The 25,004-nt window shown below is 45.6% G+C and overlaps 1 protein-coding gene across 2 annotated transcripts in view; it reads left to right on the top strand.

Moving 5' to 3' along the window:
- The first annotated feature begins 7,571 nt into the window (after nucleotides 1-7,571).
- CLTC (clathrin heavy chain) overlaps nucleotides 7,572-25,004 on the top strand; it is a 103,215-nt gene continuing 85,782 nt past the window's right edge. Inside the window, exon 1 of one of the 2 annotated variants that reach the window (XM_083173769.1) lies at nucleotides 7,572-8,114. In XM_083173769.1, the coding sequence (XP_083029895.1) occupies nucleotides 8,073-8,114 (42 nt within the window). In that variant the 5' untranslated portion in view covers nucleotides 7,572-8,072. The remainder of the gene's footprint in view (nucleotides 8,115-25,004) is intronic. The other variant, XM_083173770.1, reaches the window with a different exon arrangement.

Below are 25,004 nucleotides of genomic sequence, written 5' to 3'. Positions count from 1 at the left end.
AGGGCTTCATAGAGAGGTCAGTTGCAGAGGGTCAACCCCTCTTATGTGATTTATTGCCCTATCGACATTCATATTTTGGAGCGACGTCTACTGAGTTCCAGCTTGGGGAGACAAGTTACCAGCAGTATAGGACAGCGCAAGAGTATTCATCGTTTTGCTTGGAGATTGTGTTTTGGGATTGGTAATCCCTGGTGTATACCTTGCTGCAGTCTTGTGGCGCAGATTATTTAAACTATTTGTTGTATTTTAAGCAATATTGTTGCTGAAGCAATATCAGCAACATCGGAAAAATACATAATAGAGCCCTGACATGCCGTTTCGGTAGGTTAGTACCTTTCTCAAAGGGCATCAAATGCATAATGGTACAAAGCACCTATAAATACCATAAACATCACCTGAAAGTGATGAATGTAATTGCAAACCAGCATTCCCCTGTAGTATGCTCACCAAGACACATGGCGCTGGCATCCCGGAAGTGACCACGGGAGCCGGAAACCAGTGTATCAGTCTAATCGAGCAGGGGGAAGACACACAGGTTCCCCGTCCCGGAGGTGTGCGCCGTGACCGTGGAGGTGCGGCACATGTGAGATTGCTAGACAAATAAATAAGGAAACAACATATTTCCAACCTGGATAATCTATATATATATATATATATAAATACTCCCACTGAACAGTCACTACCTCTAATAGCAGATATTTGACTAGAGCTGTAAATTATGTTTATACCAAGTGACACAAGTAATAGATATATCTCACTACTATAACGTTACCAATTGTAAAAAAAAGTGACAAAAATGTAATTAAACATGCAAATACATTGTTGTGGGCGTGCCCCAGGGTGCTTGATTTCTGGGAAAAGGTCTGGAATAATATACGTTTAACGGTACCCTCTCTCCCTGCATCTACCCCCCCCCCCTGTGCATGTTTGCTCTGGATTTGGATGAGGCATGCTCTCCTGCTATATATAAATATGTACTATGCTTGATTGCTCTGGCTAAGACAATTGTAGCGCGGAATTGGTGTGCCGTATCTGCCCCTAACATCCAGCACTGGAGCGCCCTAGTCAACCAAGTATCAGAGCACAAACGTTTTCTCTTTCAACAACGAGAGTCTCTCCCGAAATATCATGCTAAATGGGATAGTTGGAACGACTCTGCTCTGGCCCTTGGCCCTCCCCCTGATCTGGTTGATGAATAAGTGGCCCCATCTTGATATTCACCTGGCTCCCCCTTGCCCCCCCTGCCGGTCCGGACTCACTGAGGTGGGACCCCGCCGGCCTGGGTGCGTCGTACCTCATCTTGGACATGGCCCCCCCCCCCCTCCCCGCAACTTTATGCTCGCTGACTGATCATCCAAATGTAATAAATTTTTCTTTACTTACTGCTCTAGATAACCAAGTCATTTAGCAACAGACTGCTTGTCAAATAAGAGACCAAGACACAAATTGTTGTTGTTAGGTTAATTTACAATGTATGCTCTTTTTTTTCTTTTCTTTTCTTTTCTTTATTGTAATTGCTTTATTGAAATATTCAAGTACAAAGTGCATAATGCCCTACTTCCTTCTAGTGCTCTCGAATGCTAAAGATATGTATAATACAACGGATATCCTACTGGACCATGCTACTGAGATTTTAGCACTGTACTACAATACATTGTCATGCTTGTTATTTCTTTCTTTTCTGTATGTATGTTAAATGAAAAATTAATAAAAGACATACATGATTTAAAAAAAAAACATGCAAATACATAACATACATTACAGACAAACGGACACAAAAGTATAATAGAGAATTATGTAGTAAATAACACCTAGAGTGTTAGATATATCGCTGTCCCATATAGTATAATAAGGTATATTGTCTAGTGGTCTCGCTTGTGCCGCGTTTCCGTGGTCACCGCGTACACTTCTGGGTACTCCAAGGATACACCAGGTGAAGTCTTTGCTGATTTATTGAAATTACGCAAGAGACTTGTAGAGTTGTAGTTACCCTCTCACAATATCATAAGAAAGGTCTAATCCATAGAGGGTTTAGGATCAAAAACCAACTGACAATTGGTTGTTCCAACAAAGATTTCTGTAAATTAAAAATTATGTTTATTATTTCATTCTGTTTCTATCTTTTACACAGAGAAGCCTGCACGGATCTGACTGATCTGTGTAGGAATAAGCCAAATACGCCTGGAAAATGAGGAGTATTTGGCAGTCGTGTTTTTTTGCTAAATTATGGACTGAATTCAGTATGAATTATAGTAAATGAGCACACACCACCATAGAACTCATGGCCATATAGGGCCGAATTCTGTCAATGGTGTATTCATTCTACACCAGAATTTGTCTGAGCTTGCCGTTTATAAATATGGCAAATCAGCCAAATTCGGTGGAAAGTAAATTAGCAGATGCTAATTTACCAGCCATATTTGACATCGAATGAGTCCGAATATTAATATATTATATAAATATATATATATATAATATTAAAATTACGTATTACTTTCAACTCATTGCTTTTTGTTTTCCAAAACATAAGTCTAGATCTACTTTGTAACAATTTCAATTTGATTTTATTCCCACAGATTCCTCTCTACGTTGCTTTTTATCACACCCACCCTATTGTTTATTTTAATATTTCTGCATACACAATAACATTTCCAGAATATTCCTCTGAACAGCACTATCGTATTTATACTTATAATCTTATCTGTGCTGTTCTTTGGCATACATTTCCACCAATGTAACTGCACTCTATCTACTGTACATACCAAAACACTCTCAACAGTTTACCCTTGAGTACCTACTTTTGAGCTTAACCTTTGCTACTTGTAGCTGTATTTGTATTTGAATTTCTCTTTTCCTACTATTTTAATTTCACAATGTGTCCTCACTCCCACTCAATACCCATCCTCACCTCAAAAACCTGCCAATCATCCATAACTCCCCTCTTTCCTCTCCACTGTGCCCTATGGAATTACAGATCCATTCCTAATAAACTGCCAACTATACATTCCATTTTAAAATGTCCTGCCACACTACTCCACTATCTACTGCCTGGCACCCACTCTCAATGCTACCGTTGCCTCCAGAATGTGCCCACTTCTGGACCTCCACTCTTGTCCACAATCCTTTGGGCCTTGTCCTATCTGTATCCTCCACCCACTCAACTGAACCACTTTACTGCTGCAAATATCATCTTCTGCTCCCTGATACTGGTAAAATCTCATGATATTACTTATATATTGACCTCACTACTCTTTTAATACCACGTTTTATGCCACTGTGTTTTATTCTAATAATCTTATATTTTCTTCCTGTAACCTCCACTGTATTCTATACCTCTATTATCTGCAGACCTTGTCAGCAGCAACCTAGGCAGTGTATCCTTGATAGTGGCCTTAAGTGGTTCCTACCAGGGGCGCCGATTTCCGTTTTCTTCAGCGGGTGCTCCCAACACCCGCCAACACCCCCCTCCCCCCCAAAAAAAAACAGCCTCCACCACCCCGGACTCACCCGCTGCTCGGTGTCGGGGTCCGGGAGCAGCAGCGTATATGCTGTCAGCAGCAGGGTCCCTGTGGAAGATGGGAACTAGCAGCGGTATTAATACCGCTACTAGTTCCCACCCTCCACAGGGACTCCCGCTGATGACAGCATATCCGCTGCTGGGACCCCGCTGCCGTGGCCCGTGCCGTGGGTGCTACTCACCTTCCGTGGGTGCTCGGGCCCCGGAGCACCCATGGTTTCGGCGCCTATGGTTCCTACATGGGCAGATTTTACCATACGTTGCTCTTTTCATTCAGGATATATCATATTACAAATTTTGTATACAGGGTATATCATATCACACACACATCGGTTTTCCCATTTATGGTCATTATATGGCTTATATCGGTGGTTCTCAACCTCGGTCCTCAGTGCACATTTTCCAGGTCACCCGACAGGTGCACCGGTGCACTCATTATTCACTGACATTTTAAAAGATCACAGGTGGAGCTAATTATTTCACCTGTGATTCTGTGTGGAGACCTGGAAAATGTGCAATGTTAGGTGGTACTGAGAACCGAGGTTGAGAACCACTGGCTTATACAGTATCCTACAGTGTAACCTTTGTAATGCACACAACATGTCTGCCTCCTCTGATACATTCATAGATGGGATGAAAAAATGCATGGATCTGGTGGTTAAGTTTTTGGATGAAATATTGTCTAGTACAGTGGTAGCAAAATCCAGTTCTCGAGAGCTGTTACCAACAGTTCACATTTTCCAGACAACCTAGCCTAGCTGCTGCACAGGTGCACTCATTACTCACTAACACATTTTAAAAGATCCACAGGTGGAGCTAATTACTTCACTTGTGATTCTGTGAGATCGGGAAAACATTAATGCTGTGTACACACGGGGGCGATAGGGGATGAAATCGCTGGGAATATGGTCGCTTGCCAGTGATTGGAGTGTGCACCAGCGATAAATCGCCGGGTGCGCGCTCCCGTTTTCAGCCCCTGAATGGTCGCTGGTCGGAGGAGCATGCTCCTCCGACCAGCGACATCCCCTGCCTCTTTACCCAGCAGTGTTTAAATTTTCATCTGCGATCATCTCTGGTCGCAGATGAAAACGGGACATGGGGCAATATGATTGCTGAGCAATATATTGCTAGCAAAATATTGCCAGCGATCATATTGCCCTGTGTGTACACAGCATAACTGTTAGTAGCTCTCGAGGACTGGAGTTTGCTACCCCAGGTCTAGTGTTTACCCAGCTTAAGCTTATCCAGAATCATTGGGCAGCATGGATGGTGTAATGGTTAGCATTACTGCCTCGCAGCACTGAGGTCATGGGTTCAATACCCACCATGGCCCTAACTGTGCAGAGTTTATATATTCTCACTGTGTTTGTGTGGGTTTCTTCTGGGTACTCTGGTTTCATCCCACAATCCAAAAATATACTGATAGGTTAATTGGTTCCCAACTAAATTAACACTAGAATGAATGTGTATGCGTGTACATGTGGTAGGGAATATAGATTGTAAGCTCCATGGGGGCAGGGACTGAATGAATGTTCAATTGTACTCTGTAAAGTGCTGCGGAATATGTGTGCGCTATATAAGAAACTGTTAATAAATAAAATTAAATTGCTCAAAGGCTGCAGGTAATGCTAGTAAATCTGCTTCTGAAGAGGGAGATCCTGGCCTTGGCGTACCTCAAAAAATGGGGCGAGCACACCATAATTTTCGAGAGTGCTCTATGTCCCCCCCAAACCACAAAGGCTGTCAACGAGGTTACAGCTATAGTAAGCCATCCGTGTGACCATTCAGGACCCAAACTGTACATAAACAAAGGGTTCTGCCTATGTGAAAGTAAACCAGCAGTGATGTATGTAAACGACCTCATGTGTGCTGTAGAGTGTCTGGCACTTAGGGCCTGATTCTGGTGGACTCGGTAAGCTGCAAAACTTGCAGCTTACCAAGTCCCAGAGTGCCCGCCCTCGTAACCATGCGAGGGGATGTGTCATGAAGACACATCCCCTTGCATGTGCCCGCAGCCCAAAAAAATTATTTGATGGTCTGCGACCATCAAATGATTTCTCCAGGGCTTGCAAATATAAGTTAGTGGAGACTGACATATTTGCGGGCTTCCTGACGAAGACAGGGCGGGCGGCTGATGTCATGTGACCCATCAGCCGCCCACCCCCAGCACACCGCGTCATGCCACCATTTACATGCTATTGCCCAACCTTTGCATGGGAACACCCATGAAACACTGGAAGTTTCCATGTTGGATTGCCGCCAACACCCTGTCCCGTGCTGCGGGGGGGCTCGCACAGAAGTCCTGCACATGCACATAACTAATTATGCGCATGGCACAAACACCGTTCCCCATGCAAATGGCCGGGGGACCAAATGGACCTGAAGGAGAGCCTTAGCACAGAAAAAGTTGCTTAACGCAGCTAATCCCACACATCAGAAAGGGGCAATTCAATTGGTAGTGCAAAATAACTGAAGAGCTCTTTAGAAGCTCCACAAACAATGATATTGCTCCCAATAAAACTGCATATTGTTCTTTTGGATATTGCTATATATTTTTTTTTTTTTTTAGTCGTTAGCTCTTACCCAGTAAGAGCTAACCCATTGGCAATTCAATGTTTCTGGAATTTTAATGACATTAGCCAAGGTAAAAAAAATTAAAATAAATTTTACATCAAATATATCTAATTATTGAGCACAGGCATATTCCTTTATACCGTGTATAACCAACGCAAAATTGAGTTTTTAGGAATTCCAGTTTTTCTATGAGTAACATAAATGATTTAATTTAATACGGATATTTTTTTGCCATGGTTTTTGGTAGATTTTCAGTGGACCAAGCTTGGCTATAGAATGCCATAAAAATAATGCTACTAATTCTTAATTAAACTACTAGACACATATGCTAGTTTATTATTTACAACATATAGTGAATGAATGACAGCAATGGTAGATAGCTACTGTTATTTTGCAGGGTCACTATGGCCCTTATTCTGGTTGGTGCGGCCGGAGCCGCATATGCGGCTCCGACCGTGCAGGCGAATCCCCGCCTTCCATACGGATCGCCACGGCCGTCCGTACGCGGATATGTGGCGATCCGCATGAAATTGGACGGGGATACGCCTCCTCCATGGTGGGAGCAGCCCCTGCATTCGATGGTCGCCGAACATCGAATGCAGGGCCGCACGCTCCACCAGGTCCCGCAACACAAGACCACATGGACACTTGTCCGTGTGAAATCTTGTATGGGGGCGGGCAGCTGACATCCGGCGATGTCAGATGCCCGCCCTGTACCCACGCGTCACGGCCTCATTACCATGCATACGCCCCGCGTTTGCATGGGAACGCCCATGAAACGCGGGGCGTATGCATAGGGTAATGAGGATAAGTAGCCCCTCACGCCCCTCTACGCCCCCTGTGCGGCGTATAGAGAATCCTTGCGGCGAAATCGCCTGCACATGCGCAGAGTGACCTCTGCACATGCGCAGAAGATAAACATCGGCGGCCCGTACGCAAGCGGGAATATCCGCACCAACCAGAATAAGGGCCTATGTTATAGTGAAGATGCTTAATGCTGGCATGTTATACCCATGTCCAAGGAAACTAGAATTGGCACATGTCCTGCATTGCAATATTTCAACTCCATGCCCAGGAGCCAATAGTAGCATTTGTACCAAATAACAAGAATTGATAAAATTGTACTGTAGGTAGTGGGGCCATATAGGCTGATGGAGCCACAGACACAATGTGGGGGATTGAAGTTGGGGTGCTATCAATCATGGACTCAATGAATTACAGGTTCTGTGACTGCTTAAATCTAGGTGAAATGTAGCGTTAATCCAGATGTGCCCCTAGCCTAGTGTCACTGCTGTGAGGCCGGGGCCGGGCACATCGCTGACTGCTGCTGTTGCGTGAGAGGTACTACTACTACTACGCCGCGGCCAGTGACAGCAGCCAGTGACAGACAGGCTCAGCATCGCCGCTACCGTCATGTGACCACGAAGCTAAAGTACAGAACTTCCGGAAATGATGTCACGGCAGCGAGTCGCATGATGTGGCAAAATTGGGAAAAAAAGAGGGGAGAAGGAACCCGGATGCTGTGCATAAACACCCATAGGTGCCTGCTGCCAAGCCTGAGGCTTCCCTGTATTTAGCCCCTATATCACCTCATAGTCCAGCGCCCAGGACGTTGCTGTTACTAATGCTAAGCCGTCGGCCAAATATAGTATCGCACCTATAGTGGTATCCATCCGCCGGGCGTTGGGGGGTTCGATAGGAAGGGCGGAGTACGGGTGGTATCCGTGCGCGCGGAGGGGGCGGGGCGCAGAGTGAGGGTGAAGCTGTCGTTCCGGATTGCAGAGGCAGCTTCCCCGTTTCCGCCATTGCGGCTCCTGCCCGAGATACAGCCCCAGCAGCCGGAAGACGCGCAGCCACAGACAGGCGGCACAGCAGGAGAGCGATCCATCTGTTCACCGTCCCCTGAGCGAGAGAGGCCACAGACCGGGTAGAAGGGAGAGAGCGAGAGACGGCAGTAGCAGCATCATCCACCACCACCGCTATGGCTCAGATACTTCCCATCCGCTTCCAGGAGCACCTGCAGGTACAGAGGGACAGGCCGCCTCTGCGCCATTGTGGGGTCGATGTGTGCGGCGAAGAGGGGCAGTTTATCGGCTGTAATCTGTTAATGTACTTCCCTGTGCCGGCAGGAGCACTAGGCCGGGAGAATGAATTAACCTCCTACCCGGTTTTCCATTCATCACCTATCCTTCACCCCATCACCACCCTCCCCACATACATGTCACCCTGTCCCCTTTCCTTGTGACCTCCGGGCCGAGCTGCCATGTCACCTTCCTGTGAGCAGGTAGTTGTGCCCTCCTGCAGTTGCTAAACTTCTAGTGACATTTAATTAAAAGCTAGAAAGCCTGGTGTAAATGGTGACCTGATCCCGGCTAGAGGTTAGTCGGTAACCTTGACCTCTGTGTGGCTCCTCTCTGTGTGGCCTCTGCTGCCGACACATATTAATTTAGAATTTCCCCCTGTATTCCTGATGTGCTCCCTGCAGGCCTGAAACCCTTTCATAGCTTAGGTCATAAACTGAAGGCGGAAGAGATCCTTGCGTGTTACTAAGTAGGTGTATACAGCAGGTGTATGGGAGAATTCATGCATGGGGAACAGGGAGTGTCACTGTGACAGGCATTGTGTAATTTACGTGCAGTGACGAATGAATGAGCATATACCCATATCGTAGAGAGCAAAGATCTTTTATAGCTAGGTAATTGTACATATGGGTGTTTGCACTACTTTAGCAGTGGTTCATTTTAAACTGTGTAATATCTTCTGTGTTCTATGTAGTGGTATGTTGACAGCGTGTTTTGCAAAGCATTTGCTGTATTACAATGTTCTAAAATATATTGCATGAAATGCAATGTAATCAGCAAATCTAGTTCACACAAATTGCAGGTGCAGCTGCATTCACCAGTCTCCTCTACTTTGACATATAAGTGAGCTTATAACTTTGAGCTTCACTGGAAAGCACTTATATATACACTTGCTATACTGGTATCTGTGACTAAAAATACCACTCCAGTTTAATGAGAATTTTTTTTGCTGGTGCTAAAATGCTTTTGACTTGGAACATGGTTTTGATATAATTGTTCTGGTTATTTTTTTGTGGAATTTTTGATGGAATAAACCAGTGGTTCTCAAACTGTGGGTCCTGACCCCAAAGTGGGTCCCGACCTGCTCAGCATGGGGTCACGATTCCATGTTGCTGACCATCAGACTGATGACTTTTCTGGAAAATCTGTCGAATTGTCTTTTATTTTAGACTCCTCCAATTGTTTTGAGCCTCTACAATGCTACTGCGCCATGCATGTCCTGTCTGCTGACTACACATGTGATGTGATAACCTTCTGCAGTAACTTGCTGGGGTCCCTGTAATAATTTTCATTGTCTGATGGGGTCCCAGCGCAAAACAGTTTGAGGTCCCCTGGAATAAACCAATGGTTCCCAAAAGCTGTCATCAAGGCACCCTAACAGTCTAGGTTTAATGGATATCCCTGCTTGTGCACATTTGATATAATTAAACTGAATGAAGTATTAGGTCCTAAGCATGGATATTCTTAAAACCTGAACGAATTCAGTATTGAATCCCAGCGGTCGGGATCCCGGCGTTCAGAATCCCGACGCCGGAATCCCGACAGCCGAAATGCCGACAAGGGGGGGACGTGGATCGCCCCCCCTTGCGGGCTCGCTGCGCTCGCCACGCAGCGGGCCCGGTGCCTCGCTACGCTCGGCACACTCATTTATTCTCCCTCCAGGGGTGTCGTGGACACCCCAGGAGGGAGAATGTGTCGGCATTTCGGCGGTCGGGATTCCGGCGTCGGGATTCTGAACGCCGGGATCCCGACCGCCGGGATTTTAACTGCATCCCACCTGAACTGGTGCGGTGCCTTGAGGAATGTGTTTTGGAACCACTGGTATAAACTGTGAATTCCCAGAATGTTCCCAGCAGCATAAAAGGATTGGAATGATGGGTTACAGTGGAGCAGAGTGGCCCTTTATTTCTGTAAAATACCTTCCCACTTCATGCTGGGAGGTACTTGTGATCCTGGTTGAGTTGTATGCAATGTTGCATGCAGTTAAGCGATATTTAATTTTTGTACTTTATTAAAAAAATGTATGACTCTACTGGTCATGCATCCATAGTCCATGTGTTCTAAAGTGCATGGTCTAGAAATGTCATGAAAATGTATTAATGGGTCCTGGGAGGTTGCTTTGTAGATGCATCGGAGTGCCGCAGTCATGTCACTGAAGTTGTTGCAAACTCAGACATGTAATCACTACTCATACTTGCACTGGAGGCTGCACTCTGGGTGCTCCTGACCATCATGTTATCCCTGACATGTAAGGCTGACAGAAGACATAACTTGTGAGGGCACTGCTGCCATATGCAATTTTCTAATGCTGGATCCCTTTGCTGCCAATGTCACTGGGTACATACAATGTCAAGTGTGTGTACCCAGCTTTACGAAAGGGAAGGATTTGTTGGACTATACAGTCAGAAGGTACACAGATGTTGCTTCATCCGACTCAGGCCCAACAGTGTCATTAAATGACCAAATCAGCACTTGACCTAATGTTGCGGTTCATTATTATTCTAATTGATGCGCTAATAGGTTGGAGATGGCCAGTACTCGTGGGAGATTAGTCGCAAGTATTGGCATGTTCTGACGGAAATGCCTCCCTCGATTCTGTTTGCGACCTGTTAGGGCACAAAATAGCATTGCTGCCCTAGTTTTGTCAGATTTTCATTAGTTGGCATTAGCAACGCTCGGAATAGAATAGCGCCGGGAAAGTTTCACATAGTTTTCAAAATAATCGATCTTTAATTCAGGCATGTCCAAACTGTGGCCCTCCAGCTTTTGTGAAACCACACATCCCAGCATTCCTTGACATAGTTTTAGCATTCACAACACAAATGGAGTTTTTATTTATTAGCAGTTTCTTATATAGCGCACACATATTCCACAGCGCTTTACAGAGAATATTTGACCATTCACATCAGTCCCTGCCCCAGTGGAGATACAATCTATATTCCCTACCACATGTACACGCACACACTGACATTCTAGGGTTAATTTTTTGGGGAGCCAATTAATCTACCAGTATATTTTTGGATTGTGGGAGGAAACCAGAGTACCCGGAGGAAACCCACACAAATACAGGGAGAATATACAAACTCCACACAGTTAGGGCCATGGTGGGTATTGAACCCATGACCTCAGTGCTGTGAGGCAGTAATGCTAACAATTACACCATCCGTACTTCAATGTGATAGTCCTGCGCAATAGGTTTTAAGCAGCTAGTAGAAAGTTCAATCCAGAAGGTACGGCGTCCCCCCCGCCGATAGACAAATGGATAGGAAGGTGAGTATCAGAGTTACAAATCGTATGAATCCCACCACCAGCGCTAATCGGAAGATATCTACCACACACCCCTTTGGGGTAATGGGCGTCTCCTCTTCTCCAAAATGGACTGCTTAATGGATATGTATGTTCCTCCCTCAATATGGATGATGTATTCCATGGAGTTGGAGGCCCGGCATATGTAATTAAGAAAAAATGGCATATAGTAGAACACCATTTTTATTAGACAAAATACATTAAAAGATAAAACAATGGTGTCCCAAAAGAAAAGGGGCATGTGGTAGATATCTTCCGTATAGCGCTGGTTGTGGGATTCATCCGCTTTGTATCTCTGATACTCGCCTTCCTATAGTATTAGCATTCTCTAATGGCAAAACTGTGGCATGGCATGATGGGACTTGTAGTTTTACAACAGCTGGAGGGCCACGGTTTGGTCATGTCTGTTTTAGATTGAGTCTACATTATAATTTTACATTTTTGTAAAACAAACAAGTTTTTTGCAGCTTTTTAGAGAACCTACTTGGGAGAAACAAAAATGTTACTCTTTCTAGTTCACTCTTTCTGACATTCTTCTTATGCTGTGTACACACGGGGGCGATAGGGGATGAAATAGCTGGGAATATGGTCGCTGTCGACCATATTGCCAGTGATGGGAGTGTGCCCTGGCGATAAATTGCCTGGTGCACGCTCCCGTTTTCTGCCCCATTCTAATCGCTGGTCGCAGGAGCTTGCTCCTGCGACCAGCTGATTACCTCTGTGGCACCGCCGGCTGAGGTTCCTTTTCATCAGCGACCATCTCTGGTCGCTGATGAAAAGGAGAAACTGAGCAATATATTGCTCAGCCATATATTGCTAGCGATATAGGGCTGAGCAATATATCTCCCCCGTGTGTACGAGGCTTAAGATGGACAAAACCATGTGCACTGCAGGTGGGGTAGATTTTACTTGTGCAGAGAGAATTAGATTTGGGTGGGGTATTACTTCAAAGTGAGATCTATATTGCAGTGTAAAAATAAAGGGTACAGTACTTGTTTCATAGCACGGCGCCAGCCATAAAAATTGTATCCATTGGGACCTAAAAAATCGCGTCCATCGCATGCAACCAAATAGCATGCGATCAGCGCGATTTTTACATTGGAACCAATGTAAAATGGTCCCTGAGACCCGATTTTACATTAGCCCCAATGTTAAATGCCCCAGACCCCAATTTTCATTGTATCCCCACCCTGATGGGTCAAATGCCCCCCCATTGTTAACGCCACCCCACGATTAATGCCAATCCATCCTCCGACCTTTTCATACCCCCACTATCCACGTCGGCGTGGAGTTGATTTTATATAGTGTGGCGAGCCACCGAGCCCGAAGCGTGGCGAGCGCAGCGCATAACTTCACAGGTATTACGCGTCCCCTCACGGAGCTCGCCACACTTCGGGCTCTCTGCGCACGCCACACTATATAAAATCAACTCCACGCCGACGTGGATAGTGGGGGTATGAAAAGGTCGGAGGACGTGTACCGCCACCCCTCGCGGGCTCGCTGCGCTCGCCATGCTTCGGGTTGGCGTTCATCGTGGGGTGGCGTTAACGATGGAGGGCATTTTACATACAAATTAACCATCATTGTTCCCTATGTAAAATCGGGTCCATCGCATCGGTCTACAATGGACCCGATTTTACATAGGAATTTAACATTGAATACAATGCATTCAATGTTAAATCGCGTCGGTCGCATCGCATACCTTAAGTTAAGGCATGCGATGGACGCGATTTTTTAATTGTCGGGGAAAAGGCTAAAATAGCCCTAAAATCGCGTTGGTCGCGTCCATCGCATACCTTAACTTAAGGTATGCGATGACCCACGACGGGCGCCGTGCTAGGAAACAAGTACCAAATAAAGCAGTCAGTATTTACCCTGCACAGAAACAAAATAACTCACCCACCCCTCTGGCCATCTAATATCTTAGCATAGGGCCATGGTTCAACAGGGTGTTCCCGATAAGCAGTAACCATGCTGAAATCTAGTGGTCCAGGGAGGCAGACTGATTCATGTCCTGGTTGCACGATTAGCAAAACACTGTACTCAATGTCTAATATTTCTCCCAAACTTCTGCATTGGGGTTGCTATGGAAACCTTTGACATCACCAGGGATTTCCTCAATGAGGAGCTAACCTGATCAAGGACATTCTTGCGTCCCAGCAATAGAAGAAGAAAAAAATCATCCATACGTGTTTTACAATGATATGCTGAAGGTGACACCTGAAAGATCTTACTGCACTGCTTAAAGAAAATACTTGTATATTAAAGTACTACTATTGAGAAGGATGGGGATTAAGTTAATCTGTTAAAGTGGAAAACCCACTAGTTTAAGCCAATCAGTCTGGGCTCTCTGCAGCGGCGATGTTATCTTGTTATATTTTTGCACTGCATCTCCTGTAATATTATCAAGTTTTACATTGTTTCTACAAGGTTTATTTTTTGCTTAAAAGTTGGTGTAATATTATCTTAAAATGATGCCCTTTATTATAAGGAAGAAAGTGAAGACTAGCTATATCATTAAGAAGTCCAATTCATATGTAGGATTGCTTCATTGGGTGCCATCTTGTGGTGGCCACAGAGAGAAACGATTGAATGCTTGTCTTCTGTTATGCTTAACCAGTTGAGTGCCACTGCCAACATTGCTGTGAGATATCCACTAAAAATGGCAGCCTCGCTTACAGCGTGTTTTTTTTTTTTGTATAAATAAATACAAATACAGCCAAGTCTAATAATTGTAGTTTGGTAAAATATTGTACCCAAAAAAAGATCAGTTGCTGTGAGCGACGCTGGCATCTTTAGCTGATATTTTGCAGATCTCTCACAGCAACGTTGGCACTCAAACTGTGAAATAAGCCTTCTAGTGTTTGGTCGGCTCCTAATTGACTGCATTAATTTGTCCACCTCTGTCCCTGTTTGTCATTTCTATAAAAATCTTTGTTTTTCCTGTTTCTAAAGTAAAAAAAAACAAAAAACATTTAAAGTAATAAATGGTCAGTAATATGTAACATTTTTACCTCAAAAGCTGTGAGGGAACTAACCCTTTTAACTGTTCTGTTAATTATCACCTTATTGTTTTCTGTTCAAACATATGCCAAAGCTAAAGGAGGCTGCATCGGATTTCACTGCTCCTCAATCATTGGCAGAAGATCCTGTGGCCATCCAAGCCACAGGATGTGTGAACAGTATATGTATACACTGTCCATGTTATGTTTGTACTCTGCACTGCACTCAGTCATAGGTTTAGATCAAGGGTGAACCCGTCACTAGAATAATTAAACAGCCAAACAGGTGTACTGTTTGCACAGAGCAGCAGCACACTGAACTCTCACAGGAGGTCCCGCTCCCACCACTTACTGCACCCTAGAGCAGGAAGTTCTCTCCAGGACTGCTGAAGTGACTGGTCCTCGCTCCTCTGCTTCAGGCTCGCTGCGCTCGCCACACTATATAAAGTCAACTTCACGCTGGCGTGGATAGTAGGGGTATGAAAAGGTCGGAGGACGCGTACCGCCTCCCCTCGCGGGCTTGCAGCGCTCACCACGCTTCGGTTTGGCGTTGATAGTGGGGGTTGTGTTTGGGTGCATTTAACATTGTAAGTACCCATTAGGGTGCTTATACAATTAAAAATCGTATAGGGGCTTATACAATTTAAAATCGCATCGCATATGGCATGCAATGCGATGTCATACAACTTAATTTCCTCTACCTCCCCATGGCAGCCGAACACATGGGTTTCCTCCCTTATAGGTAGACATCTGGAAAGGAAAAGAAAAGACACTGCCCCTATATAAGGTCCGCCCCCTAAGGCTCTGTGTCTTTTTTTTTCCTTTCCAGGTGGACAGGAGGCTTACCCTGTGAAAAGCTGCTGGTCTCCCCCACTGCCTAGTGCAGCAGGGGTTTAGACCCATGGTGAGGTAGAGGCGTCCCGCTACCTAGAGTATTTGGGAGCCTGTCTGCTAAGGCGTCCCGCTGCCTAGTGCAGTTAGGGGCGCTCTGTAAAGTTACAATTCCGTGTACTGACCGCGCTGAGATGTGCCTTTGAAGCCGGGCGGCCGGTTTACAGGGTGTCCCCTCCTGAGAGCCAGGCGGCTGGCATGCGAGGGGTCCCCCCTCTGTGGCGGCTGGATGTGGTGTTCGTCAGCCGCGTGTATGCTCTGGAGTGCCGGGGCCGCGCGAACCGGCGCTGGGTGATTACGCGGACGGACGCTGCGGCGTCTGACTTCAGCGGAGGGGCTGGATGCCGGAGAGGGCTGCGGCGGTGACTGCGGGCTGGCGTCATAAGAAGGCGCCAGGTCGGCCTAGCCCGGGGGATTAGTGTACACGCGGAGACTGTGCAACTGGGCAAAACGTGGAGGATTGCTAACGCTGCACTTCAGAAATAAGAATAGTTTCAGCAGACTGGTAAGGTCCCTATGCAGCGGCGCTGCAGGGATTTATTCTCTCCTATTTACTGTGGCTGATTATGATTGTCTCTTACAGTATTGTAGAATGGAGGAGGAGAGAAGGCAGCCATCTAAGTCAGGGTAAGCCTAGGAATTGGATGTTTTTTCTTTTTCAGTTTTTTTTTGTTTGGCTGTTGTTAAAAATAGGATATGGTAGTTGTTTCTACTTGCTACTGATGGGTACATTACTGTATGTCTAGGTCTGAGACTGGCAAGGAGAAGGCTGAGGCCAAGGCAAGACACAAGAAGCGGGCTGCCAAATGTGTCCTTTGTGATAAAGACCTGTCAGATAAATGCACAGGGTCTGTATGTGATAAATGTAAAAGGCCGCCTATGTTGGGGCCGGATCAAATGAAGGACCTGGTGTCCATGTTAAGAACTTCCCTGGCCGATACCTTTGTCACAAAGGATGACCTAGCAAAGATGCCCCTTAAAAGGCCCAGGGAGGTGTTGTCAGAGGATTCGGATGGTTCAGAGGGCCCGGCGGTAGGGCATGATGACGACGTGGAGGAAGGAGAAGTCGTACAGGAGAAGCCAGATCTAGGCTTTAATCCAGACCTGCTGGAAAACTTGCTGGGCTTAATCAATAAGTCTCTAAACATAGAAGACCCTCCAGAGGAGGGCAAGTTGCAGGACTTGTTATTTAAGGACAAGAAAAAAAGGGCCAAAGCCTTTCCCTTGTCTGAAGCATTGAAGGAGGTAGTTGAAGAGGAATGGGCCAACCCTGACAAAAAGGTAGCAGCCCCGGTCAGGGTGGCAAAGATGTACCCCTTTGAGAATAAGCTCATTAAGCATTGGGAGGTTGCGCCCAAGGTGGACGCTGCAATTGCGAGAATATCTAGAAAAACTACTCATCCGTTAGAAGATGCCAATATCTTTAAAGATAGTATGGAGAGAAAAATGGAGATTACCCTGAGGAAACAACATGTGACATCAGGGGCGGCAATTAAAGCCTCCTCGGCAATTGCAGTGACTTCTAGGGTTCTGAGGTCATGGTGTCAGGATCTCGAATCCGATTTACTGGATGGCATCAAAAGGGCCGAATTGCTTAAAGTAGTGCAGAACATGCTAGTGGCTATTGAATTTGTCTGCGACGCATCTTTAGATGCAGTAAGGTTATCAGCGAGAGCTAACACAAGTACAGCGGTAGCAAGGAGGGCCCTATGGCTGAAGTCCTGGGCGGCTGATGCCCAGTCCAAGAACAAATTGGTCTCTTTGCCTTTTCATGGTGAATATCTCTTTGGTGCCAAACTTGATGATATTATCTCTAAACTTTCTGGCGGGAAATCAGTGTGGCTCCCGCAGGACAAAACAACAAGGAAACCCTTCAATAGGTTCCAGCGTTTTCAAACCCCCGACCTCAAGAGGCCAGAACCTATAGGCCAGATGGTACTTGTTTCCTATCTGGGCGCCCACTAAGTTAATTGCGCACCATGCTATTCTCCGTAGTGAAATCTGATCGCATCGCATCGTACACATACACGATATTGAACGATGCGATCCGATTCGATTTCCCATAGGAAACAATGTTAAATGGATCAATTTACCCAAATCAGCATAGGGAAGAATGGTAAATGGGCCAGAAACCCCCAAAAAACCCACAGAGCAGTGGAATGTCCCCCCAAAAGTAGTTGACGCCACCCCGCCATCAACGTGAACCCGAAGCGTGGCGAGCGCAGCGAGCCCGCGAGGGGCGGCGGTACGCGTCCTCCGACCTTTTCATGCCCTACTATCCACTAGGGCGTGGAGTGAGAATAGAATAGTGTGGCGAGCGGACGCGGATACCTTCACAGGTAAACGCGTCCCTTCGCGGGCTTCCCAGGTGTCCGCGTCGCCATGGACACCTGGGAAGCCCGCGAGGGGACGCGTATAACTGTGAAGGTATCCGCGTCCCCTCGCGGGGCTCGCTGCGCTCGCCACACTATTCTATTCTCACTCCACGCCCTAGTGGATAGTAGGGCATAAAAAGGTCGGAGGACGCGTACCGCCGCCCCTCGCGGGCTCGCTGCGCTCGCCACGCTTCGGGTTCACGTTGATGGCGGGGTGGCGTCAACTACTTTTGGGGGGACATTTCAATGTTCAGGGGTGTTTTTGGCCCATTTACTATTGTTCCTATTATAATTTGGCTAAATTGAGCCATTTCACATTGTTTGCTATGGGAAATCGCATCGCATCGTTCAATATCGTGTATGTGTACGATGCGATGCGATCCGATTTCAATACGGTGCCGTACGTAGAAAACCTGGGCGCCCAGATAGGAAACAAGTACCCAAATAGAAGGCCTTGGTTCGGGAACAGAGGTTCCTTTCAAGGTCAGCGAAGCAGAGGGCAGATTTGGATTTCGTAACCTGTCCCAATGACGCCAGGTACAGGGTCGGTGGCAGGCTATTGAAATACCAGCAGGCTTGGCTCCGATCTACGCAGGACAGGTGGGTGCAGGAGATAGTTTCCAGCGGGTATCGAATAGAGTTCGTCAAACCGCTGGGAAACTGGCAAGAAGTTTCTCCAATGCCAAAGTGCCCGCAAGAAAGAAAAGCTTTATTAGACAGCTTAAAGACAATGATGGCTCAGGGAGTGGTGGTGAGGGTCCCGGAGGACCAAGAAGGCCGGGGGTGGCAGTCCCGGTTCTTCGTAGTAAAAAAAGCCTCGGGGGGCTTCAAGACCATTCTGGACCTGAGGAGGCTGAACTCATTCGTACATGCAAAAAAATTCAAGATGGAGTCGATCCGGTCCATCCTACCGGACATAAGGCAAGGTTCTTTCCTCCCCACCATAGACTTAAAGGACACTTACCTGCATATACCCATATATGCAGATCACCAGAAGTTCCTAAGATTTTGCCTCGGGGAATCACATATCAGTTAACAGCGCTCCCATTCGGACTCTCCACGTCCCCAAGAACTTTCACGAAGGTACTAATAGTGCTTATTGCCAATCTCAGGCAAGAAGGGATAGCAATCTGGGCATACCTAGACGACCTTCTGATAATGGCCAGTACAAAAGAGCTAGCCCTGAGACATACACAGAGAGTGATCCAGTACTTAGAAAAGCACGGCTGGATCATAAACGTGGAGAAGAGCCAACTGAGACCGTCAAGGTCAGTAAAGTACCTAGGGGTCATGATAGACACCGGGTCAATGAGAATTACCTTGACGGAGGAGAGAATAGAGAAGTTAAGAAAGGAGGTCAGAAGTCTTCTGGCAAAACAAGCAGTAAAATCAACAGACTGCATGAGGATTCTAGGTCTAATGGCAGCGGCTCAGGATACGGTCGGTTGGTCAAGATTCCATACAAGGTCCCTGCAAAACTGCTTCCTGTCCCAATGGGACGGGGACGGAAAGAACCTGAATCAAAAAATCATCCTGTCAAGGGGCGCATTGGCAGACCTCAGATGGTGGTCGGACACAAGCAAATTCCGCCGAGGGAGGTCCTTCCTAGAGGAAAATCAGGTGGTTCTCACAACCGATGCCAGCCGTACAGGCTGGGGAGCGGTCTATGCATGGGAAGCAGCTCAAGGAGTAGGGAGAGGTGCAACCAAGAGGCTACACTCCAATCTTAAGGAAATGAGGGCAGTCACCTTGGCCTGCATGCATTTTCAACATCGACTATACCAAAAAAATCTGCTAGTCAGGTCGGACAACCAAGTTGTCGTGGCTTATATAAACAAACAGGGAGGCACATGAAGCAGAAGCCTCATGAAAGAAGTGGCAGAACTACTGCAATGGGCCGAGAGATGGACAAAGAGTCTGAAGGCAGTGTTTATAGCTGGAGAGGAATCAACAAGCAGACTCTCTGAGCCGGGTGCTGCTAAGGCCAGGGGAATGGGAGCTGTCTCAGGAGGTCTTCGACAGGATAGTCTACAGATGGGGTCTACCGTCAGTGGACACTGGGAGCCTCGAGCATGGCAAGTAGACGCTCTGTCGGCATCGTGGGGGAGAGGTCTACTGTACGCCTTTCCACCATTCCCTGTGATTCCTCGGATTCTCAGCAAACTACAGAGAGAACAGGCCACTGTAATAATGATCCTACCGTTCTGGCCGAGGAGATCCTGGTTCCCCAGGGTAACAAGGATGGCGGTGGAAGCCCCATGGTTTCTGCCTCAGGAACAAGACCTGCTGAGGCAAGGAAAGTTCGTCCAACCACAGCCAGAGCACTGGAGATTAGCGGCGTGACTACTGAGACCAGAACCTTGAGGGGTGAGGGGTTCTCAGTTAGAGTTGTGAACACACTGCTTAAAGCCAGAAAAAACTCAACATCAAAGACCTACTATAGGATCTGGGAGGCATATGTGCGGTTCTGTAGAAGTAAAAACAGAAACCATACGGACATTTCTACGGTTCTAGAATTTCTTCAAGGGGGGTTGGATAAAGGATTATCTGTAAGCTCCCTAAAGGTACAGATCTCAGCAATTAGTGCTATGCTGGATTCCAGGATAGCGGAAAACCATTATGTACAGAGGTTTGTGCAGGCCATTAAAAAGATCAGGCCTGTCTTTCACAACCCTATTGCGCCCTGGGATCTCAATATGGTACTGAATGCTCTAACAGACGAGCCTTTGGACAAGGTACCCATGAAATTCCTGACGGCGAAAGTGGCTTTCCTGGTGGCCATCACATCGGCCAGGAGGGTGTCAGAGCTTCAGGCACTCTGGGCCGAGGAGCCATTCCTAAATTTCTTCGAGGAAAAGGTGGTGTTGAGGACAAATCCTCACTTTCTGCCTAAAGTGGTGTCCCAATTCCACATGAATCAAGAAATTGTTCTACCCTCTTTCTGCAACAAACCAGCTAACGCCAAGGAAGCCAAGCTTCATAAACTGGATGGTCAGCAGGGCCTTGAAAATTTACCTTCAAAGGGTGGAATCTGTGAGAAAAACCAAAAGGCTGTTCATAATATCAGAGGGTAGGAACAAAGGAATGGAAGCCTCAAAAGCCACCATTGCAAGGTGGATCAAGAACTGTATTGCGGAGGCATATAAGTAAGAGGAGTGGAACTCCCGAAAGGCTTAAAGGCGCATTCCACCAGAGCTGTCGCTTCATCTTGGGCCGAGAAAGAGGCGGTCTCATTAGACGAATTGTGTAAGACAGCCTGTTGGGCGTCGGCTCATACGTTTACCAAACATCATAGGGTATGTGTTCTAGTGATGCCAAGGTGGGCAGAAGGATCCTTAGTGCAGTTATTTAAAAAAAAAAAAAGAAATTGAGAGGAGGCTGAAGCTCGGCAAGAGAACTGAGTGGAGGGCCTGAATACGGAGTGAAGTTAACTCTGTGGAGTATCCTTTTTCTGGTTTTCCTTTATTTATCTTCTCTGCTATTTGTTAGTATATCACTGCTTTATTGTATATTCTGATTTAGTTGGATATTTTGTTGCCCACCCAGTGATTAAACTGCTAGGGTATTACCCATGTGTTCGGCTGCCATGGGGAGGTAGAGGAAAGTACGGATTCTTACCGGTTAATACGCTTTCCTCTACTCCTCCATGGCAGCGTATTTCTCGCCACTTGTGGGACAGTATATATTAACATTCAATTACTGTAAGATATTTGTTAGTTTATTTATGCTATGAGGTAATAGTGTGTAAGCTTGATAATTGAAAGACACAGAGCCTTAGGGGGCGGACCTTATATAGGGGCAGTGTCTTTTCTTTTCCTTTCCAGATGTCTACCTATAAGGGAGGAAACCCATGTGTTCGGCTGCCATGGAGGAGTAGAGGAAAGCGTATTAACCGGTAAGAATCCGTACTATCGTGGGCGCCGTGGTAGGAAACGAGTACCATTTTGACTATATAATCAAAATCACATAGCATGTAGTGCAAATCGCACCGTGCTATGCAGCAGCCGATTCGATATTGATGCGTGGCCCCGTGTCATCGGAATCGAATATAGAAATAGATTGTACAGCACAGTCCATTTCTACTCAGAACGAGGGACAATGCAGCATGACCCCATCACTGCCAGTCGATGTCTGGTACCGGTGGCCGTCAATAATGAATCGCTATCTAAGGCCGCTGTATCGACCCGTGTGGACACTCCATTACAGTGCATTTTATTTCCAGTTTGTCTAACAGAAACACAAATGAATTAATTAGTACCTCCTGTGGATCTTTTGAAATGTCAGCCAGTAACAAATACACCTGTGCTCCAGCCGGGAGACCTTCAAAACATTAACTGTTAAACTGCATATATACTTTGCATTAAAGGCAAAAAAAACTAAATTGTTAACCTTTTTTCTTGAACTCCCTGGAGCTACAGTATAATCTATATAGTACATACACACTGAACGATTTCAAACTATACCACTGACCACCTTTTATGAAAAACTTACCTATCGTTCATTAACACTGAACGATATGCACCTAGTTATAAACCACAATATTAAATTTTACAGAGTGTACAGACAAGAAAGGGGATCAATAACAACCAGGAGCGTGCATCGCTATTGTTAACTTTCAAAAACACTGAACAATATGCACAATAATAGAGTTAACTAGTGTTCATTCTAGCACCCACTATCTTTGGAAATCCATGCAGTTCCGCTTCCCTGCCTGGGGTGTTGCTATCTGCTGTGGTGCTTCTAGCACAGTGTGGTCTGTATATAAGCACTGATATACAAACCAGACCTGTGCTAGAAACACCACAACAGACAGGGACACCCCAGGCAGTTAACAGGTACTGCATGGGTTTTCAAAGACAACAGGTGCTAAAATGAACACTAGCATTAACTATATTGTTCATATGCATACTGTCTGCCTTTATCACATATAACTTATAGGACTATAGATATCTCTGAGGACTTCAGTTGAGAATACAAGAAAAATAAAAGCTATGGTTTGTATAGTGCACCTCAAGATAACATTAAAATATAACTTTTATTAATATTAAAGACTGCGAAGTATAAAATAGTGAAAGAAATAGAAGAAAATATTGTGTTTAAAAATAAGGTGGTGAAAAAGGCAATGCACTGTATAATGTCTGAGTATTTAACCCTTTGGGCAGTATTCAATGATAAATTACGAGATGTGCAGCGAATCCTGTTTAGCATTCGCTGTACATTTGCAGGGTTCCGAAGGGCTGGAGAATTCACTGCCAGCCCTCCCTCTCACACTATTCAATGCCGTAGGGCAGTGGTTCCCAAACTGTGTGCCTAGGCTCTCTGGGGTGCCTCAGGACACTTGCAGGGGTGCCTTGGGTTGGTGTATCTATTCATATTATTTATGGGCAATGTAACAGGCAAAACCAGTGCTTGTGGCTGCCAATCATAATATATGGGGACAAACAGGAGCAAATCCTGTCCCTCACCAGATAACTGTGACATATAAACACAATGCACTTAATTTAATATATTTTTTTCTAAATTTCTCAATAAGAAACATTTGGCCTAGGGGTACCTTGAAAACATTTTGATGCTCTAGGTTGCCATGATTCAAAAAAGTTTGGAAACCACTGCCGTAGGGGCTCACTGCCCCTGACTGATTTTTAGGGAGCCAGGGGACGGCGGCAGGCAGGGAGATGGAAGCCTCCCTGCCTGCGCCAGAATGTGTAGGGGGAGGGAGTGCTCCGGGGGCACAGGCAGCAGTAGCTGATTCACTGGTTACGCTCGTACATATGTAACAAGCGGGACCAGTGTGAAGTGAATTTTTAATGAGCGAGTCCCGGCTCCCTGCTGGCGAATGTGTAAAAAAATCAAAAATTAAGTATATATCCATGTGCTGCATATTCATGAATAAAAATGGCATGCCCCTTCACAGAAAAAAAAATAGATTTTTTTTGACACAAAAAAAAAGCCTTTATTTTAAAAGATCACTTTCCCGTTCACCTTAAAGAGATGTCTAATGCAAAACGGTGAATCATGGCGAAAATCATGCTGAAAGCAGTTCTCCATCCTAGCATTGAATACTCTCTTGTCGAATCCCAGTGAAAACCCCATTGAAATACACCAGCGAATTGCAGCGAGCATGAAATGAAGAACTGGCCAGCATTCACTGTTCGCTTTCGGCGAACATTGAATAGGGTGAATCAGATTTTCCGTGCAAAAGATTCACCGCAAGGAGTAAAAATTGGATTTTGCGCGCCCTAGACTTGACTTTAGGCTGGTTTAGCCACTAAATCTGGCACTAATGGGTACACATGCTGCGTGTACTCAACAATTACCATGATATGGTATGCAGAACCGCTAAACCAGCATAAAGGGCGTCCAAAATCCCAGTATAAATGGGTGCACGCATGTGACATACATGCCCAAGGGGTATATATATTCCTGTACTCTTTAGAATGTCTTTCTGCTTCTGTCACATCATTTTAAAGAAGATAAGGTATGCTTTGGTTTGGTACAGGTTAATCTTCGTTTCATCTGTCCAAAGAATGCTGCTCCAGAAAAGAGCTGGTTTCTATTAGATGTGTGGTGAAGCCTAATTTGTCCTTTCTATTTTTGATGCTTATGAACTGTTTGTGCCTTGTGGTGAAATTCTCTGTATTTGCTATTGTGAAGCCTTCTCTTTATAGTATACTTTGATAATGATCCTACCTCCTGGACAGTGTTCTTCACTTGCCTGGATGTTGGGAAGTGTTTTTTTTTTTCTTCTTTACCGTAAGGATCCTGCTTTCATCATTCCTAGATGTTCAGGCCTTTTTCTGGTGCTGAGCATACCATTTTTTTTTCTTCTTCTCAGTGTATATATCAAACAGGTTGATTTTTATTTATTTTTTTGCCTGGTAAATGATTGCCGCTTTTAAAAATATGGTCATTCTTTACAGACATTATGTACTTTCAGCATTACTTGTACCCCTCAGAAAACTCCAGTCCTTTATTTCTGCTTAAATAACTAACAAAGGCCCAGACCTGTCTATTAAAGATCTTCTGAGTTCGTTGTCCAATTACTTTTCGTCTCTTGAAAAATATATATATATTTTAAAAAAAAAATTACTTTGAATACCTCAAATTATGGGGGTACTCAATATTGTGACGTCGGGAAGTGTTCCAACAGTTGGTTTGGTTGAAAACTGCTGCAGATTAGACAATCCATCAGCAGTTTGACCATGCATATTCAACTTTTAGAAAGCCGAAACTGACCGGCTGACATGTAGCATTGAAT

Source organism: Crinia signifera, chromosome 2 (assembly GCF_055691185.1).
Source record: "Crinia signifera chromosome 2, ASM5569118v1, whole genome shotgun sequence".
In the NCBI taxonomy this organism is placed as follows: domain Eukaryota; kingdom Metazoa; phylum Chordata; class Amphibia; order Anura; family Myobatrachidae; genus Crinia; species Crinia signifera.
This window is presented reverse-complemented; position numbering and strand designations above follow the sequence as displayed.